General features: G+C 53.3%; 1 protein-coding gene across 2 annotated transcripts; it reads right to left on the bottom strand.

The window, feature by feature from the left end:
• Positions 1-892: 892 nt before the first annotated feature.
• On the bottom strand, positions 893-18,930 carry MYCBPAP (MYCBP associated protein). Of its 2 annotated transcripts, none has more exons than XM_054585526.1 (19): positions 18,855-18,930; positions 13,136-13,263; positions 12,473-12,662; positions 12,249-12,352; positions 11,254-11,437; positions 10,899-11,014; positions 10,218-10,368; positions 9,218-9,333; positions 9,013-9,128; positions 8,481-8,592; positions 7,765-7,954; positions 7,119-7,306; positions 5,875-6,021; positions 4,938-5,363; positions 4,405-4,526; positions 3,400-3,515; positions 2,827-2,972; positions 2,484-2,657; positions 893-1,016 (listed from the first exon to the last, which is right to left on the bottom strand). In XM_054585526.1, exons 1-19 carry the CDS (start codon positions 18,928-18,930, stop codon positions 915-917), a joined length of 2,904 nt encoding a protein of 967 aa, XP_054441501.1. In that variant the 3' UTR covers positions 893-914. The 2 variants fall into 2 exon arrangements, with proteins under 2 accessions (XP_054441501.1, XP_054441502.1); XM_054585527.1 differs by having other exon boundaries at positions 2,484-2,654; positions 12,503-12,662.
• Positions 18,931-20,915: the final 1,985 nt, after the last annotated feature.

The following is a 20,915-nucleotide window of genomic DNA, read 5'->3' as shown; positions in this document are numbered from 1 at the left end:
AGTGGATGGGAGGCTGTGGCTACTCCCTCAAGTGTCCCACTCACACCTCTGTGCATCACGGGCACTTCAGGCAAAAGGTCCACCATTAGCAAAGTTGTTCTTTAAACTCTGGGAGCCTGGAACCCACTCCACACAGGAAGTCCAGCGAGAAAACTATTATGGTACTGAGTCTGACCTAACAGCACCTTTTTCTCCAAGTGGGCCATCTCTTACCCACTTCACATCTCTCTGAGCAAGAGAGGGGGTGTAAAGTCCAGAGGCTGATTTTAAGGCAGAAGAGAAGAGTAGCTCAAGGGGGCCAGCCGCTTTGACATGAGGAGAGGGATGACACACTGGAATCCAGAATAATCACCTCTGGCTGCGGACAAAGGGATCCAGCCCCGAGAGGTTGAGAGCGTGGTGAGCATGATCCCCACACACTGGGACAGGGCCCTGGGACCCGGCTGAAGTGGGAGCATCTCAGGGAGCCAGGTCCCAGGGGTTCTAGTTTTCCCAGTCTCATGCTCTGTCATCCTTGGTGATGACACTTGGGGAAGACCTGGCTCCAGGAAGCATGACCCCGAAAGTCTGGGGCAAGGAAAGGCAGAGGCAGGAACTGTGAGGGTGACGCCATCTGTCCTGTCATCTGATTCATCCCTTGTCCTGCTATCAACTTGCTCGTAGGCTCATCATCCCACACGTCCCCTCCCCAGGTGTGTTTCTCTCGCCTCCTGTTGGATGACTCCAGGAACTGGGACAGGGTGGGTGCCGGAGACCTGAGGGCAGCTGGGACATGGGAGGACCTGGGCTGTGAGCTGATTTCATCAAGAGGCAGAATTCAAGACACGAGGCATGATGGAAATGGTAGGAACTTAAAGGTTCTTTATTGATTTGTTTGTTACCCAGATGCCCAGAAGGCTGCTTGGGCACATGAATCAAGTGCAAAGACTCAAAGTCTCCTCAACATTCTTTCCGGGGCCGAGCTCGTCAGCCAGAAGCATCAGGTTGGTCACCAGGGTGTCCAGCAGCCCATGGACCTGGAAGAACGGCACAAATAGCACAGGCGAAGGTTTGCCCTGTGGAAAATACCTACACAAGACAGTACCCACTGTGCTACAAGGGTGGACATATTCATGCCACACCGAGACAGCTAGAGAGGGAATAAAACCAAAGTGGTGAGAATGTCTGTAGAACTTCTGTTTTTGCAAATAGTTTTCTTTTCCAAACCAGTCTGCGAAGGTAATCCTGCACTAGCCCCTAGGAGGTACGGGGACACGGGAGCCTAGCGTGGTTAAGGCAATTCCAGGGAGGCCAGGGAACAGTGCCCATTTTGTCCCCTGGGGTGGCTCAATCCTACCTTGGCCCCAACGTCAACTTTCATTCCTGTAAGATCACAGATCCTCATACCAAAATGTTTCCAAGACTGTACCGTCAGTAGGGCTGGACCACACAAGCCTCAGCAAGTTCGTTCTTAATTTCAGAAAACCAAGGGTGCACCCCATGGGTCCTCAGAGACCTGTGAGATCTATCTAGACTGCATCGACCTTCAGAAATCTCAGGGATGTCGCCAGAAGCAAATGGGATCGTCTGATCAAATGAGACCCAGAGCGTTACCATAACACGTGACGCAAGCCCAGCTACCAGCAGCCCGCCCCAGAGGAAGACAAAGCCTCACTGTTAGATGGACCTTCCCTCCAAAACAAACAGCGACAATGACTAGGAATCCCACACAACACCAGGATGAGTTCCTAAGGACCTACTGCTTAAGAATGCATCGTTACGGAGTCTCTCCGCTGTTTCCAAACCCTTACCCTTGCTGGAAATTCACTCTACACGCTGTCCCCGAAGGAATACCCTTGGCCAAGATTCCATCTAACATAGAGGAAACAGGAGCGACAGACAGGGAAAGGTTTCTGCTCAGCTCCCCTTGGTCTATTTTCCAAATGGCAGCCGGGACGATTGATCTTCTAAAAGCGTAAGTCAGACCATGTCACTCTTCTATTTAAAACCCTGTGTAATTTTGTTTTCCTCAGAAAGTCGCTGAGTCCTTACGTGGCCTACAAAGCCCCACATGACCTGTTCCCTTTCCGTGGCCTGTCTGCCCTCTGTCTTCCTGGCCACTCCCTCCACTTACATTAGTTGCATCCTCTCCCTAGGACGCTCCTCCTCAGGAATCCACGTGGCCGCCCCTCACCTCCCTTCAAGTCTCTGTTCAATATCACCTTCTCATTGAGGCCCACCTGCCCCATCTGGGCCTTCTTTGACCCCTGGCTCTGGTCTGGTCTATTTCTCTCTTTCCTTTGGCGCTCATCATCTAACATACCAGACAAAGTCTGCCTCGCACATGAGGACGCCCTTCACCCTTAGGGGGCGGCTCTGCTTCCATCATGGATGCAGTAGGCACTTACCATTTGTAGAACAAATGGGATGAATGGGAGAGTGGAGAAAAGTGTGCAGGGAAGGAATGAGCGAGGGGAGGGCTGAGCGCTGGGCTCTGCCCTCACCTCCATGTGCAGCCTCTGGGTGTATTTCTCCATGACCAGGGGGTCTATGGGTTCCTGAGAAGGGGTGGTGCTGTCAGGGACAGGGTCTTCCAAGAAAAGCCTGTCCCGACTTAAAGGTTTCACAGATTTCTTATCGTCCTTTGCCTTGTGCTTCTTGCTTTGTAAGCGGTCCTGCTTGGAGAGATGAGACACACAAGGCTTTCAGTAGCTCCTGGGGGAGGTCTAGGGCTTTCTCTAGAGCAGCTCACTGGGAGAGCTGGGGCATCATGCCACAGTGACCTTCCACAGACCCTCGGTGGCCTCCGCAGCCCCGCCCCGGGCCAGCCCCTGTCCTAGAGCATGCCTCTTTCCACAGCAGTTTAGCTCCTTTTTTGTCTTCTTTGTCTTTGATTCCCAACTGCTTCTTTTCCTGGGCTGCCCCTCTCCGGTCCTCCTTCCCAATTCTCCCGGTAGACGACTTCACTTCCACGGCAGAAGGTGATTTTCGACCTGAGGAAGGTGAATGGAGGACCACGTGGCCTGTTGCCTGGCTGACCCCACAGGTGGGAGTCGGGAAAAGCCAAGTGCCCTCGGCAGCTTTGAGAGAATTCCCACCGACGAAGAGCAGAGCCCCGGGTTCAGGTGTGAGACCTGGAAGAACAGGACTGCGGGGCAGGGGCAAGAGGCCTGGTTCCAGTCCCAGCCCCACCGCCCCTCCATGTGCGGCGCAGGAGAGCCTTTAATCCTTCTGGGACTCTACCTGTGAACCGAGGGAGCTGAACTAAGGTGATAATAAGGTCACTTTTGGGTTCTAGACCTTGGCAACAGAGAGAAGGGTAGCCGGGGCCTGCTCCGTGGATCACACCAGAGGGGCGTGAAAGCCTGAGGCAGGGGGACAGGGAAGACTGCGCACAGGCATGGCTGCACAGTGTCGGACCTTGCTCTCCTGGCATGTCCAAATAGGTGGTCTCCTTCTCGGGCAGGCCCAGCAGCACCCTCAGCCACAGGGAATGGCTCACCAGGCTGTCGATCACATCCCGCCACAGCTGCATACTAGAAGGCAAGATACATTGGAGAAAAGCCATCACCCTTTATTTGCTCTAAAACCTGCAAGAGGTTTGGATCCTTCCCTTTCAAGACACTGGTCCCGGGAGCTGCCCGTGGAAATGCCATGCCCCGTGCGGCCAGCATCCTCACCAGCACCTGTGCAAATGCTCAGACAGAAACCTGGCTTCAGCCAAGAAAAAGCGTCATCTGGGGCTAGGGCGGGGTCAGTCTTAACTCTGGCTTGAAACCACGGCCGGACCTTGCAGGAGATTTCCAGCATGGGGCTCATGGGGATGCATTCTAAGGGCCTTGCAAAAACCTACCCCCCATTTCCCTGACTGCTGTGGCACAGTGGGCTGGGCATTGTCCCGCAATCTGAGAGGTCACCAGTTCGATTCCTGGTCAGGGCAAATACCTGCATCGCAGACCAGGTCTCCCTATTGATGTTTCTCTAGCACATTGACATTTCTCCACACCTCTTTCTCCTCCCCTTCCCCTCTCTCTAAAAATAAGTAAATAAAATCTTAAAAAACAAAACAAAAACCAAGCCTATCCAAGCAAGTTCCAAACCAGGGACGGGAAGGCTGACGACTGAGAACTGAGGCTTTTTGTGGAATATGCCCCTCTTCTCACCACCCTCTGGTTTCTCTTCTGCTCATTGAGAAGGGTCAAGGAAAGAGAAGGAAATAAATGTCTAGGGGCCCGCTGGGCTGCAACTGCCCCGCAGAGAGCAGCAGGCAGCAGGTGCCAAGCATGGAGTGTTTGTGGCATCCTTCAGCAACCTGAGCTCAAAGGGAGCTCAGCCCCCTGGAGTCTTGGGACTGCCTGCTCAGAGCCCCTGGCCTGATGCCACGAGGGGGAGGAGACAGGGCGGCTCTGCTGGTGGGACACCTACCACATCTGGTACAGGAAGTCAGACTGCAATGGTCTCTGTTCCTGGCACAGCTCCAGGGCTTCTTTGTTGAGCCTGATTAGGGTGTCTTCTCTCTGGTTCTCCTCAGGGAGCATCATTACTGCCTGGCAGGGTCATAGGTACCGTGAACAACTCTTCTGCCCAGGGCACCAAGCACCTCTGTGTCCTCAGGGATGGGCGTGCTGCTGTGAGGACTCGTGTGCAGGACAGGATGCAGCCGTGGGGAATCTGCCCGGGGCGCCTTTGGCAGGGGCCTGGGACCTCCCTCAGAAACCCGTACCCTCGAACCCCTTCTCAAAGGTTTGCCAGGGCCACGGAGGGAGCCCCTCCAGCACCACAGTGGCCTAGGCACCCGAGACAAGAAGAGGTGCCCCAAGAGACGGCTTTCTCCAGGCCCTCAGAAGGTTTTATTTCCTTGTCCATGGGGGGCGAGAGGCACTGCTGGGCCCCCCCCCACCACCACGCTGAGCCAGCGCCACTCTCCCGCCCCCTCCCCTTTGGGGCCAGGGAAGCACCTTCCTGAAGTCCTCCAGGCAGAGGTTCCACTCAGGCGGGGGGAGGCGCTCCAGCTCCCAGGGGCTCTTGGCGCCCCCCAGGTCTGGGCTCCCCTGCACTAGGGCCTCCTCCATGGCGCCCTTCTGCTGAAAACTCCGGGCCCCCACGCCAGTCTTCTGGGACCTGAAAGAATCTTGGGAGTCCCTGAGGGCCATATTCTCCTGCCGGGGCAGTTGGGATTCCAAGACTGGGGTCCGAACGGGTGCCAAAGACTCGACGTTCATTGGGGCCTTCTCCAAGTGGGCCGCCTGGGTCACGGCCGCCGGGGCCCTGGGGCCACGGCGCTCCTCTTCACCTGGCCTGACCTCCTCGGCCTTGGAGGGCAGGGTCATGTACTGGTGCCACAATCTGTGCAGGTTTTGCACCACTTGGTGCTGGTAGTGCAACTACAGCAGAGGCAAGGGAAGACACGTGACGGGAAGGCTGGGCGCAGGGGGACCAGAGCCGGGGAGCCTGCTCCGGTTTCCCCTCTCCCTCCAGAGCACTGATGGAGGAGGCAGGGAGGACACCAGCAGGAGTGGCTGTGGCCAGAGGGCGCCCCCGCTTCCCCTTCAACCTGAGCATCTCCAACCTCAAGGTTTTTTGTTTGTTTGTTTGTTTTGTATGTGAGCTTCCCAGGAATATTGGCTTTGAATGAAGGGGTTTGTGAAACTGTTCTCACCAAGTGTCCACTTAGGAACTATGTTATCTTGGGCAAATTACTTAACCTCCCTGGACCACACTTCCCGCCATCTACAGTGAGGGTATAAATAGTGCTCATCTCCTAGGGCTGCTGGGAGGAGAAAGCAGTGAGTTCCTCACGGAAGAAGCTCAGAGCAGACCCGAGCGTATCGGAGGGTTTGCCGTTCCTTCCACGCAGGGCACGCATGAAGGGCAGGGCCAGGGCTGGGCTTGTACCTGAGGGTTCCGGTGGTGGAACAAGTCCTCCTCTGTGAGGTAGGCATCCACGGGGGTCTGTGCTCGCTCCTGAGTCAGGATCCCCTCCAGCAGCTCCAGCAGCAAACACTGTGCAATGGTGGCCACCTCATGGGAAGACAGATCTTTCTGGGGAAGAACAGGTGGCACAAGGCTGGCTCAGGCTTTCAAAACCCGTGTTGCATCCCGGAGGGGAGCTAGATCCCTGGGGACTTTGTGCCTTCCTGCCATTATCCACCTCTCTTTCTGTCTCTGTCTCTGTCTCTGTCTCTGTCCCTGTCTCTCTCTCTCTCTCTCTCTCTCTCTCTCTCTCTCTCACACACACACACACACACACACACACACACACAGAGTCCTACTCCCAGACTTGAAACCTTCTTGGGTCTTCCCAAACATCCTTGTTCCCTGAAAGAGGCTGAAAGGATCCTGAGGAGAGGACAGTTCCAGAGAATCTGCTCCTCTGTGGGACCAGGAGGTCACAGTCAGCGTTTCCCATAGATTAGGAAGGACGGCCAAGGCCAGGGGCAGCATGGTTTGGGTCTTGCTGAGAATTTGACTTGGTCACACAGTCTGTATCACAGAAACAGGCACATCTTGAGAGAGAGGCCAGTCCTATACTAGCCAGTAAAGCAGACACTGCATTTGTCTCTGATCGCCGCCCGTCGAGCCCCAGCTGAAGTAGCTGGCTCGTGTGTGGGGACCCTGTGAATAGGAAAAGCACAGCTTTTCACAGGATCCCACCAAGCTCGGCGCTAGATGGCCAGGCTACGGACATGGTGGGGGCCCGGCAGACTCCCAGTTCCTGCCTCACGCACACTCCTGGGTGCTGGCCCCGCTGGTTTAACTGTTCTCTGTGGTTTTGTCTGGTTTTGAAGTCTTGCCAGTTAAATGCGACTTCACCGGAGGGTACCAGACAGCAGTGAACTAAGGCAGTACCTGGGTGGGTGCAGGTCGTTCCTAGTGTGTGTGCTCAAGTGCTTCCCGCAGCGTGCATCCTAAGGCCCAGACTCCTTTCTTGGGAGCCATGCACGGTGGGAGCCATGCACGGTGGAGCTCAAAGCTGCCCCTCCTCTGGCCTCCCCACCCATCTTCTAATCGCAAAGCCCTGGGAAGTGTTTGTTGAGCCAGAGTCAATGGGGGAAACCAGACCCCTGCAGGCTGTGCTAAGAAGCACACCACAGACACTTAGCTGCTGTCCTCCCGGGCCAAGATCCCCAGTCCCTTACTTCCAGTTGCTTCCTCTCATCCCTGTACATGTCCTGGACCAGGGAGACTGCATGGAGATTGACCTGCAGGACAGCACCTCCTAATAGGATGGGGTGAGTTCCAAACTCCCAGAATTCCCTGAAGATCCCAGCATGCAAAGACTTGAAGTAGAAGGTAAAGGTTTTCGTTTCTCCAGGGAGAATCACACCTGAGAGGGAGAAAGACAGAGGTTTTCACCAAGGAGAAGTTCACTAAGCTCAGAGCCTGCATGTCAAAAGTTAACCGAGCCCTTTAGCCAAAGCAGGTATTTTTCACTGAGCTCCAGGGAGGGTGACCAACCGTCCTGCCTTGCCCAGGATGGAGGTGTTTCCTGAGATGTGGAACTTCCAGTGCTAAAAGGGGAAAGTCCCTGGCACACAGGCCAGCGTTGGTCGGCCTAGCCTCAGGCTCGTGCACACAGGTAACTGAACCCCTAGAATGCTTCTACTCCCTGGTGGCTCACCTCCCTGCCCCCAGGAAACACAAACAGTTAGGAGATGTCACACGTCACGGAAGCAGTGGAAGGGAGGAGGCAGGGGAGAGGGGTTTCAGCTGGAAGGAGCTGGGCATGGACTGGACGTTAGCTTCTCATAAATGAAAGTGAGTAGGGCCGCTTCTCCTAGGTACCTTCCCGATTATTAAAGTAAAAGTGCTGCATCCTGTTTCTCTTCAGGTCTTGAAAAGAGTCTGGCTGGGACCGCCGCCGCCAGTCATACCAAATGGCTACCGTGCCGTTATTGACCACAGTCAGTTCTGAAGATGTTTTCTGTCCTTCTAGAGTTTCGAAGCTCAAGCTGACAGCAATTCCCACGGGCTTCTGGGGAAGGAGGAGGTATGAGAAATGTCTCTGAGGGAGACCCTGGCCTAGGGTGACGAACTCGTCCCAGTTTTCCAGGGACTTTTCCGGGCTCGGCACGGAAAGCCCCGTGTCCCGGCCCTCCAGGGCCTGGCCTCTCTGACGGTGTCACACCCTGACAGCGGCTGTCCCGCAACGGTAAGAAGAGAAGATAAAACAGATTTTGCATCTGAGGATCATTTCTGCTCCCTAGCATCAGGATATTTTAGAACCTTCTTAAAACCACACCCGTCTGAGCAGTTTTGCTTATTTACATGCATGGGGGCTAGGTACAAACTGAGTAGCTTGTGACAGGCACTCTTTTCAGCCTTGTGATCTTATTCTGGCTCGAGGTAATGTTGCTGTTGCCATTTTCAGACATGCTGAACGCATGACCAGATAAAAATGCAAGCAGGAGCCTGCAGGCTCTTTGTGACTGCCAGTCACCTTGAGGCTGCACCCAAGGGAGGCCCACCCGGCAGAGGGGTGAGGGTGCAGGCAGGCTTACCTTGCCCTGTGTGTTACTGCCTCTGGTCCAGGAGGCTGGCTTCCCACAGAACAGCAGAGAAGGGCCAAGGACAGGCATGGGAACCACATCAGGGTAAGGGGGCAATAAATCTCTGCAAGAAAAACCGGTGACGTATTTTCCCCGAATCTGTCATAGTCTTGCAACATGGAGCCCACGGGAATGGCTGCCAGCAAGCCTGGGGAGGTGCCCTGCTCTGTCCTGCAGTGGAATGTCATCAGCGCACTCAGCTTTGTCCTGCTCCATTCCTGTAGGTAGGAGGTTCTTGGACACACAGAGACTCTTCCCGCCGGGACACTCAGTGTGCACAGCCCCAGGAGAGTCTGGAGCAGCCCCACTTACCAGCAAAAGAGTGTATGGGAAATCCCCATAAGGAGCTGGTTGCTGGGAGGGAAGAGATGGCCACAGGAGCGGGTGGCGGTCGGCACGAGAGGCTGGGATGGGGGCACCCTGATTTCATGGAGGGAAGCCTGCCCTGTAACACTGTCAGCGCTAGGGCTCAGGCCCAACTCACAAGTTCACTGTGTCTTCAGAGGAACTTTTCTGGCTCCTTTCACACACTGGATAGTCTTCTGCCATAACAGCTGAGAAAGGCTGCCCTCTGCCCACCACCTCCAGGCCGTCAATATCCTCAGAGAGACCAAAAAAGGAAAGATTAGCTGACTGAAAACAGGTGCCACCGTAAGGGGCTTCAGATGGGGCACGGAGGCATTACCAACCTGCTGGCTGAACTCCATCGCTGCCATGATGCTCCGCAGCTCCTGGCGCCGGTCGCTCAGAAACAGACTCCGATTCCAGGTGTAGCGGTACGGAGCATCCTTCTGGGCCAGCAATCCTACGGCAGGGTCCAAGGCCCCCCAGTGTGGGCTGCTGCCACGCCCCTTTTGCCCTCACTCTCAGGGGGCTCTGAACACACCCATCCCAGCACCACTTCCGGAAAAGGGGGAAACGCAGCTTCCCCCGCTGCTGGGCTCCAGTCCTCCTGCCCTGCACCTTCGGCCTCCGCAATCCTACACAGGACTGCTGCAAAATGAGCTTTCAAACCATCAAATCTTTGGATGATAATAAAAACAACAACAGCAACGGCCTTTTGTTGAGTGTTTAACAATGGGCCAGAACCTCTTAATACACATTATGCTTCATTTAACCCTCTCTCACAACCCCTTCGGTAGTTTACAGATGTCGACACTGAGGACCAGAGGGGTCAAATAACTTGCTCTGAACCTGGGCAGCCTGGCAGCCTTTAAAAGCAGGGTCCCCCAACAGAAACAGCATGCAACCCACAAATGTGAGGCGCGTAATGTGAAATTGTCTAGGTGGTTAAAAAGGGTAAAAAAAGGAATGGGTGGAACTAATTTTTAGTAATATAGTTTAACCCAATGTATCAAAAATATTCTCATTTCAACATGTAATAAATATAATTGACAAGATATATTTTGCATACGAACCAGTGTGTAGTTTACACTTAGAGCACATCTCCATTCAGAGTAGTCACAGTCCAGCTGCTCCGCAGCCACAGCGGTTCACAGTGGCTGCTCTGGACAGCGCCGCCCTAGAGGCTCCGCTCCCACTCGCTTCTGCCACCTCTTGTCTATCACTGTCTTACCGGAGAGGGAACTGGACCTCCATAGGGTTATGGGATTTGGTCCCTGGTTGGTCTCATAACAGGGCCACACTGTGCTCCCTCCTAGGCCAGTCACCCGCTGCCCTGCTCCTCACCCATCTCCTTCTGGATGGAGTATGGCTTCCTGATGTGAGTAATCGGCTCCAGGAGACCCCGCTGAGTTTTTGTCTTCGTCATTACCAGACCGGTTGTTTCATCTCCCAAATACTCCAGCTGACTCCAGAACCCACTGGTCTCCTCAGAACACTGGCAGGGCAGGGCAGACAAGTCAGATCACCCGGGCACCTTGGAGAGAGGCTGCTGTGGGGACCCGGGGGACGAGAGCGCAGCGGACTACAGATGCTCGCTCTGGGGGCACGCAGCAGCCAGGAGAGCAGGAGAGCAGCACACACTTCCTTGTTCTCAGGATGCCCTCCTGCAGCCTTTACCGGGCCCCAGACGGTGTGGGTGGCACAGATACCACACTGACAGGCCAGACGCAACATGCCCTGGTTGTCCAAACGCTGGAGCCTGAGCTTTTGAGAGAGAGCACTGACTATTCTAATACCTCAGCACCTAGGCTATCTTTCTTCTCAATTCACTACCAGTGACCACCACAGGATGAATTACCTACTTAGCCAGTCCCTGATCACCAAATAATAGGAGCAATAATATAACTTATTAAAGGCCTTTTTAGTTGCAACAAATACATTTGTTTTGTCCCCAACTGTGCAAACTGAGGCAGCCATGCCTGCGTCCAGATCTCTTCATGGAGCCCTTGGGAACGCTCTCCTTACCTTCCCGTCATGCTGTGTGGGGAGCATTCGGTCAATGAGCTCCCGTTCCTCCTGGATCTGTCTGTAGGTCTCCCCCAAGTGCATCAGCAGCTCACCAACAGGCTTCCTCAGCCGTTCTACAGAGAGAGCCATGATGAGGCCCCCCCCCCCGCACTGTATCAGAACAAACAGGGGCCCAGCATCCAGCACTGGTCAGCCCCAGCACTGGGCTGATTTCAGGACCCGCTAGGTGAGAAACACTGGGGAGCGAGCGAATGAATGGCCTGAACCCATCTCTGGACGGGCGGAGGGAGAGAACGCCCAGCAGCGGGCCTGGGTGCAGGCGAGGCCAGGCGGAGCCCATCTGCGCGCTCACCGCTCAGGGCCTCCTGCTGCCTCTTCCACAGGGCTAGGTTGCGCTGCCAGTTCTTCATAAAGTTGTGCTGAGGAGGTGGGGCCCAGGGAGGCGCCTTCTCTTCTTTGGGGGCTTTGTGCTTTGGCTCCTCTGCAGCTGAGATGAGGGTCATCGGACAGGGCGGGGTGTGTATCAGCTCAGCCAGCTGCAAAGTAAGTGTGCGGAGGGTAGTGAGAGGCGCTGAAGTGGGGCTGAGGTTTCTCTAGGGCAAAATCCCTACTGTCCTCCCGGCTCTGCCGAGGGTCCCTTCTCTTCAAGACCCCAAGGCTATGGCAGAAAACAAATCACAGAACCGGGGGGCCTGGAAACCGCTGTCAGTCTCCTCTCCGTCAGAATGGGGAACCTCTGTTCTAAGATTGTGTTCAAAATCTTTCCATGTGTCAGTCTTCAACTGATGTTACGCAGACACCTTCACCTGCAAGGTGACTGAGCCATTTTTATAGGACCCCAGGCCTCTGAGTCCCTGAGCAATGAGATTGTTTGCCTGGCACCAGGGAAGCGAAGGAACTGAGACAAAGAGCAGCACTGCATGATGGGAAAGTCAGAGAGACGGGCTGACTCTTCCTGTAGCCCTGGGAGCTGCGGGAGGCCGGCTTCCTCCAGCGTGTGGACCGAGGAGCAGAGCAGCCAGCGTTGGGAGAGGTGAAAAAGAAGGCGATTAGGAGCATGGGCCTGGGGCCCTGATGCCTGTCTGGGTTCGGTCTAACCGAGCCGGACACACTGTTGCCTTTGACTTCCTCGAAGCACCTCTGTATCCTAGAAGAGACTCCCTGACTTCAGCTGAGCTAGCTTAAGTTGGCTTCACTTATTTCAGGAGGAGGGTCACTTGTCACTTCAGACGCCAGGGCCCAGAGACTGGACTGTCTTTCTAACCCCAGCCTGCCCGACTCTGCCTGGTGTGAGGCTGAAATGACTTTGGCGACTTCTTGCCTCCAGGCAGCTCTGAGCATGAGCACCTGGGTGTTCCCCCGAGCAACTGCAATTCTCTTGAAGTCCTGGAGACTCCCCAAGATGTGGTGGGGCAGGATCTGGTCACCGCTGTAGAAACTGTCACCCGGGCCTGGGGGAGGAGCAGGAGGGGGAAAGACAAGCTGTAGCTAGCAGATGTAAACGATGCAAGGGGGCTGCTCTCTGAAGGAGACCCCGCTTTCTTTCGAGGCTGACCCATGGATTCGGAGGCCAGGCAGGCCAGGGCGGAGGCCGGGCATACCAGAGTAGTCCAGGGGCTTTGCGGCCGCCTCTGGCGTAGCAGGATGTGCTACCAAGTGGCAGACCTTCCTCCTGGAATCCTTGGGTTTGAGTTTACGGAGGATAAACTTCTGGGAAATGACAGGTTTATCTCCTGTTCCAGTAGAGCGAGGAATGTGTTGCTAAAAAGAAACAAAACAGAGGAGAATTCCACTTGAGATCTGGAGGAGGGAAAACACCACCCATCTACTCTGTCCTAATTCTTTGTGGAATTCCTGAAGGCTGACAAATCTGTTTCTCCAGCTCTGTCAGTATGTTCCGTTGAGGAAATGCCTATGCAACAGCCATGAGACTTAACAAGGTCCCAGAGGGGAAAATGATAACATTTTATGCCTCCAGAAAGGTCAGGTGAGAAGTGGCTGACTCTTCCAGGTAAAGCCTAGGGTTAGGGATTAGCAGCTTTATCCACATCTGTAACTTTGCTTCTTAGACTCATTTTCCCTTCTGTAGCAGGGGAATGATGGCTCTTGCCTCCACGGAGAGCCAGATACCTCATCACCTCATTCCCCGTAGGGAAGCAGTAGCGATGGTGGACATCGCTGATGTTCTAGACCACACAGGGTGGACGGAAAAGGTCCCTGCACTTCATCCTTACCTTCTTCAAGTCATCCTCCTTAATGGCTAAGGCAAGAATGTCATCTCCTTGTAGGACATTGCTAACAGGCTCAGGTTCTTCCTGAATGGGGGGTGTGGGCTGTTCAGATACCTTTGCCCGCTTCTTTTCTGAAGACAAGCAGAAAAGTTACAAATGCTTAAAAATAGATATAGATTAGACTCCACGGTTGGGAGGCAGAACTGGCTAGCTGGACAGGCAGCAGAGGCTGCCAAGAGACCTGCGCAGCGCTTCACTGGGGCAACGGGGGTTCTTTCTTGAAGGTCCCCCTACCCATTGCCCTTGTCCTGCCACAGCGACTGAGGTTTCCATAGGCAAAAATGAGATCAAATGATGTTCCATTCTAGGCTGTGTTACTTAGAAGTTGGACAACCTCGGATATACCACTTAACTTCTCTTGGCCTTAGTCTTCCCTTTTGTAAAAAGAGGAAGCTGGACTAGATCAGTGGCTCCCAAATATTAGTCAAGTGTCTGTCTCAGAATCTTCTGGGGAGTTTCACAAATACAGCTTCCTGGCTCCTGCATGGAGCAAGGGCTGGGGGAGCTGTATTTTTAACTTAAAAAAATTATCCACTTTTTAGAGAGAGGGGAAGGGAAGAAGAGAGGAAGAGAAACATCGATGTGCAAGAGATACATCAACTGGTTGCCCCCAAGTGGGCAGCTGGCCAGAAACCCAGGCATGTGCCCTGACTGGGAATCAAACTGGCGACCTTTTGGTCACAGGCCAGCACTCAATCCACTGAGCCACACCAGCCAGGGCTAGCTATATTTTTATAGCTAAAATATAGCTGATGCTATATTATATCCCTGGGTGGTTCTGATGCACAGTGGTTTGGGACAACTGGACTAGATGCTTTCTCAGCCTCCTCCATTGCTGGTACTGATCCATTCTTCTGGGTGAAGGCATCAGTTTTCTTAAGACGCTGGTTAAAATATAGATGCTTCAGGGGGAAATAGAACATTCACAGCTATTTAGTTTGTGTGCTTTCATTTAATAAATGCTGTTGAAGTATTTTCTATGTGTGAGGCACTGTGCTAGGCTCTGGGGGTATAAGGCAGAGATTCAGGCTTCAAAAAGCACACACCCCTGGGAACAAGGCTGTCAGGCTAAACGATGGGAGCAGCCAGGGGTCTCAGCCCAATTTTGGGGGGTCGTCGGGGAGGGCTTCCTAAGGAGGTGAAGTTTAAACTGAGTGCTGAAAGGTGAAGAGAACATAGGCAAGGAGAAGGGTTTGGGGAACAGGCATTCTAAAAGGACTAGCATAAAGAGGCCTAGGAAAAAGAAAAAAGAAAAAAAAAAAGAGGCCTAGAGGCGAGAGAGAATAGAGCACGCCGCTGGAACTCAAAGCATGTGTTTTTAAAATAGCTGGAGTGCAGCGAGGGGGAGGTAAGGAGCCGTGTCTGGAGAGGGAAGTAGGAGCCATGCCACTAAGAGTTTAGTGAACCGTGTAAAGGGCTTCAGTCTTCAGGAATGCATTAGGGGGTGCAAGACTCTAGATGAGAACATCTAGGAGTCTACCGCAATAGAGAAGCGGATGATGGCCACAGGGCTGATGGGACTGGAGGAAAGTGGAGAGGTCTGAGGCTGTTTTCCCCCCACGCCTTGCTGGGGCATGGCAATGAGAATTCATGGGGTAGAAGCGAATTATTCTCCAATGAGGACACGCTCCCCGCCTTCCTTCCACAGGGCTGGGTTAACAGCTTCAAATGCATCTCGTTTCTTTGGCTGGTGTCCTCCTGCCTGCTGCCCTCCGGTTTAGAACAGTTTGATGTAGGGCACTAAAGAAAATAATCAAAAGAAAACCCGAGTCCTGACTTCAGGGACTTTGAAACAGAACTTGGTTTTGTCCACTGCTTCTCATAGGACTCTGCTTTTGCAGGGGCAATAAGACGAAAACATCAAAGTCAGTGTTTTGGTTATGAAAGTCAAACTCTTTTTTTTTTTTTTTTTTTTTTAGGAAATGCCCACGTAATTGGTGGAAAAAGAAAACAAACCCAAACAAGAAAAAGAAAACAAAATGAACCCCCAGCCAGAATCATTCCAAACATAACTCTAAATTCTGCCTATGCGCCAGCGTTCAGCTCCTCAGCAATGGGGTCACTGGAAACTCAGGAGCATCGTCAGCTAAACCGCATGGCTCTGGTCCCATTCGCCGCCACGTGTGGTCGTGCAGCCTTAGGTTTTGTTTGATTTCTACTTCCCATCTCCCTTCAACATGGTCACCAAAGCTGGTGGCGGCCCCAGAGAGAATTGGTACCAATTGAAGATCAACTTTTATAAGTATTTTTGTATTATTTCTATTTTCCAGAGCGTCTGCTTCCTCTGTCCATCATCTTGGGTGGTTCTGCATCTTCCCAGGGGATTAAACTCCAGCTCTGTACTTGTGACTGGTGGCTGTATCATTATCATGTTTGAATTTAAAAAACTTCACCATTACTGAAGATTTCTGAAGTAGTCAGTGCAACTCTGGTCTGAGGTTTTTCTGAGAAGGTTATCTTAATAGGCAGTTAGCGAATGGTGTGTTTTAGTTAATAAAATATTCAAAACCATACATACATTTTAAATTTCAATTCACCCTGGAGAATATTTACCGAACACCTTTTAGATGCTATAAACTATAGAGAAGGGGGCATAAAAGGTTAAAATATGGCTCCTTCTGCTGAGGAACTAAAAACGTACCAGACACTAACACACACCAATCATAACACAAGGGCCTAAAATTAGTGGCACAGATAACAGGTTTGGTTACATATCAAAGCAGGAGCAGATGGATGTGGATCATACAGTTGAGGGCTCTAACCAAAGGTTCAGAAGAGCAGCTGCAAGGCTCAGAGGAAGCCTCAGAGGCTAAGGTAGGTCTTGAAGGACAGGAAGGCTTTGCGCAGGGGGAGCTGCAGACAGAGGTGTTTCAGGTGGGGTCATGGAGCAAAGGCGGACATGGGGCTGCCTATGGCATTTGGGAGGCATGGTGACACAGAAGGCTTGTCGGGGAGGTGGGGGTGACATTGAGGATGAGGGGGAAGCCAGGGCACGGTGGCTTTGTAAAGCAGAGGTGGAGCATCTCCTCCTCTGTTGGCAGGAAGGGGGTTTGGTCCAGGAGAATGAAATGAAAGCGTCTCAGAGTGATTCATCCAGTGAGCGGGAGCCAGGCGGACTAGAGGCGCAGAGGCAAGTCGGGGAGACCCGGGAGGATGGACAGTCCCATGGAGGTCACTGTAGGACCTGGGGGAACATTCTGAAGGGTCGAAGTGTGTCTCGGCACTAAGAGTGTGGAGGCCTAGCTATCTCCTTTTCTCTGGTCTGGAACCCAAAGCTGAGTGGGGCTCCGGGGGAGCCACACAGCTGGCATTTCTCCCTTGATCCTGACCCCAGCCTCCTTGAGTGGGGCAGTCAGGTGACAGTTCTGCTGGAGCTAGACCAGGCAGCTGGAAGCAAGGCGTTGAGCTTAGGGTAGCGAGGGAGCGGCTGGGGGAGAGGGGATCGCTCCAGAGGGAGAAGAAACCTGGACTCTCTTTTTCTGCTTTTTGTTTTATCTCAATGTTATTCTTTTTTGTGTTGATTAAAGTCTTCAGGAAACTCTGACCTCAGGGTTGTGCGGGGGGAACTCAGGGAGTCGCTACCTGGGCTGAGCTTTACTTGATGAGGGCGGGGGATCGGCTGGGAGACTCCCCTGTTTCTTAGCAACAAGACCTGAGAATCAAAAGGGCTGGGACCTCTAAACAGGTTTACAGTCATAATATTTGCTTGCCTTTTTGCTTATAACTCAGAGACCTTGGAGAAACATAGCACAAAATTACAAGATTACATTCGTTGATTAGCTGTATTATAGTGGGGGGAGAGGGGAGTAGTTAGAGGCTCCCCCTGAGATATTCTGGGGAACTAAGCACTTTGGTGTTTTTCTTCCTCACCCTGGTGCATGTCATTTACTCAAAGGCTATTTTATAAACTCTATTTCCCCTTATTAAAAATAAATACGCAGCCCTGGCCAGGTAGCTAAGTTGGTTAGAGATTCAACTCGATACACACATACAAGAAGCAACCAGTGAATGTATAAATAGGTGGGAGAACAAATCAATGTTCCTTTCTCCCTCTCAAATCAATAAATAAAAAAATTAAAAAATAAATAAATATTCAGGGGAAAATTTTCCTTGATTTGTTCAAGCCTGCTAAGGTCTCCAGAAACGAGGCAAGCAGTAGCTAGGAGAGCCCTTGACTGCCCTTGCAAAAGGAGACCAGCTCTTCTTACCTTCTTTCTCTCTTCACTGTAAAAAGTGTATCGTGAAACAGCATCGCAACGCAACCTAAGCTGGATTTTCAGACTACGAAGACGCACTAAAGAAAGCCACGCTGAAAGCAGTTAAGCGCCTGCTAGTTGGACCCCAGGCCTGCCTTTCTCTTCCCACTGAGCTCTCACTGAGACTCCGAGGCTGGGTCTCCCCAGGGCCTGCCAGGGCACAGAAAACCCTTTCATGGGCTGACCCCTGGCCACTGCGCAGGCCCCTCTGGCTCCCTGCCCTCTCCTCCACACTCACCACCTCTGTCCCGGCCACCAAGGTCACACACGCTCACAGTTCCATGTCTCACTCAGCTCGTGCTGCTCCCTAGACCTGGAGAAGTAAACTGCTCCGTTTTGTTTTGTTGCTGTTGTTGACCACGGATGACACCTTTTTCAGAAAACCTTCCCTCCTAAAGCTGCCATCCAAGGGCTCGGGGCACCTCACCCCCGAGGGCTTGGAAGCTGCCATCCAAGGCCTCGGTCAGGTGCCCCGAGCCCTCTTACTGCCACCAGGCACCTATATCACAGCATTTATATTGTCTGGTCCCTCCTCTGGGAGTTCGTGAGGCTGAATTTCTTGAGGGCTGGGCTTAATACCAATGCCTTTGTTGCCCAGCACAGTGCCCACACGCATCAGGCCCTCAATAAATGGAAAGAGCAAAAAAAGGTGGAAGGGAGGGTGCGTTGCAAATGGGAACATGTCCACGGGGGTCAGTCTGCTGTCGAGCACCCTGGGGCTCTCCCACCTGCAACCACAGGGCAGCTGCAGAGGTGGGGAAGCTGTCACGTCTAGTGACTGCCACCGGGTTAAACGAGCAGGGCAGGTGTCACCCAGCTGGAAAGGGCATGTAGTGGGAAAAGGGAGTCAGAAACAGAGCTAGCCAAATTAGCATTTCTTGGGTTTTTCCAGCAGGACTCTTAGGTGACACCCTCAAAGAATCCGACCAACGTTGTTGGTTTCACCACCTCAGCATGTGTTTTGTATTACTTCCTGAACTTCTCTTCCCAAGGACCTTTTCGTCTTAAAGTCTTTCCTGGTTCTTGCGTCCCGTTCTGCCCCCCACCCCCAGCGGGGACCCTCCCTTCTGCTTTCTATCCTTAGATGTGGTTCCAGGTAGGGGTCTCCTATGCCTTCCTGACCAAGGCCATCTCCCCAACAATTGATCGCTGAGGCCTCAGTCTGTCCCCCACTTCCTATGTCCCCATCCTCAAGACCCCCGTGCCCTGGGCCCCTCCCTTATTGGATTCTCAGCCTCGTTCATCACCCCTTAGGGTATGGAGCACGCTTTGCCCCTACCCCATTCCCCGGTGATCTTTACCTCCTGGCATCACCCCCATCTTCCAGGCCCCCTGCTGTGAATCCCATCCAAGAACCTCTGCCCCTGCTTGGTTCTCCTGCGGCTCCCAAGGCAGCCAGAGCCAACCTTTGATGTTTTCTGCGACCTCCAAGAATTTGCTTGTTAATATTCTGAGGCGGGATTCCCTCTTTAGAGGCTTCATCATGCTGACAGGTCTCAAGCGTCGCCACACCCCGCGGGGACCCGAGATAACGTGGCCTTGCGGCACGCCCCCGCGACCCCGCGACGCCGCGACCCTGCGCGCGCCTGCCAGCGGCAGCTGCTGCGTCCATAGCAACCAGCTCCCCGCGCGGGGGCGCGCACCCACCGAACAACTTGGGCGGAGACTGCTTCGAAGTAACCTTTTTCATCGGGCCGCTTCCTCGCGCCTGCCAAGGGCGGCTCCTTCCTAGCGCGGACGCTGAGAACGCCTCGGGCCCGATCATGACGTCACAGGCAGCGCAGGCCAACGCCGTGACATCATCAGCCAGGTGGGGCCGGGTGGGGCGAGGCCCCCTGAAGCTGGGGAAGCCGGGAGTAGGGGCTGCGTGACCCGTCTCGCCCCGCTGGGCACTAGGTAGGAGAGTGTCGTGGCTCCCAGCCCCGCCCCGGACTGCCCACCTTCCCTCTGCCCTTCAGTACAACTGCCATGGGATCTTTCCTTTCACGCTCACTGAAAACCCATGCAGGGCTTCCCTTAGATTTTGTTTTTTGCCGCCCCTGTCTGTACCCTAGTTGCGCTTGGTGACCTCCCCTGCCCACTCTCGCTGCAGCCACTTGAGCCTTCCGTCACTTCCCAAATCAGCCAACTTCCCCTCACCCCATCTCAGCAGCGGTGCCTTCCTTCCCATACTATTGGTTTCAGTCCTTGACCCCCAATTGAAAGCAACGCCTCTGTTATCTCAACTTTATCATTGCACCCAGTTCATTTTTTCCCCAGAGCCTTAACGTATTCTGGAATTATTTTGTGTATGTGGTTGCCTGTTGTCAAGCTTGCTATGAGACTGTAAACTCCATAGGAGCAGAGAAGCCTGTCACTTGTCCCCGCCCCAACCCAGAGTTTAACCCATAGAGTCACTCTGGCTCTAGAACCAGACAGAACAGGGTTCCAGTCCCAGCTCTGCCTGTTGGCTAGCTGTGTGTTTTTGGGCCAGTCCCTTGACCTCCCTGAGCCAGTTTCCTCACTTATGAAATGGAGATCATAATGCCCTCCTACCCAGGGCCACTGTAAGGATTAACAGAGAGTTTGTGGCTAAACCCCACAAACACTCACCAAACGCTAACCTGTTTGCTCAGCTTTGGCAGGGCCTTTAGGAAGTTACACAGCCTCTGGGGAGCCTGGCTGGGGCAGAACAGAGACCAGGATGCTGCCATTGCACAGGATGTTTGGAAGAGTTCAGTACTCCAGTGCTATTCATGGTTGAATAATATTCCATCACATACCACATTTTTTTAAATCCGTTCATCTGCACATTTGATTTTGCACATGATTTTGCATTCAATTCCAGAGATTCTCTGACGTTCATTCATGTGCTCCTGGGGTGAGGTGGCCTGAGAGCAGCGTGCGTTAGACGCAGAACTGGGTTGTCCGAAAGTGGGTTTTCACCTCTGATGTATGTGTTCGGGGGCTAGTGATTAATCACAACTTGGAAAAGGCAGAATGGATATTAGGGGAGCCTTCTTAGTTCGAGGAGGAGCTTTCGAGGTGGACCACTAAAGATAAGAGCTCAACAGGCAGGTCGGGCAGCAGGCACTCCACAGGAGGGCACAGCAGGAACAAAGCCTGTGGGGAGGGGAGTAAAACACAAGCTCAAGTTTGGGGAACGGCATCCTTTAGCCACCATAGCTTTAGTTGTCTCCTCCCAGCTCGGCAACAATGAGCAACCTCCTCGAGCCCAGGGAGGAGGAGGTGGCAGGGTAGACAGAGGACACAGCATCAATTATTTCTTCATGTCTCTGTTTATTTCCACCCAGCCAGGTGCCGGATGTGTCCTCGGCTCCTCTTTGCAGAGGCTAGACAGCCTCCCTAAATAGAAAGTGTTTTCCTGCACAGGCCTTTCCAGGGACAGCCACCCTCCAAAGCCTAAGGCTGGGATAGTCTGTTCTCAAGCCCCTCCCAGCGAGCCCAGCCCCTTCTCATCTGGCTCG

The sequence above is a fragment of the Pteronotus mesoamericanus genome, unplaced genomic scaffold (genome assembly GCF_021234165.1).
Source record: "Pteronotus mesoamericanus isolate MK-2021 breed Mesoamerican mustached bat unplaced genomic scaffold, CSHL_Meso_final contig_84, whole genome shotgun sequence".
Taxonomy (NCBI): Eukaryota; Metazoa; Chordata; class Mammalia; order Chiroptera; family Mormoopidae; genus Pteronotus; species Pteronotus mesoamericanus.
This window is presented reverse-complemented; position numbering and strand designations above follow the sequence as displayed.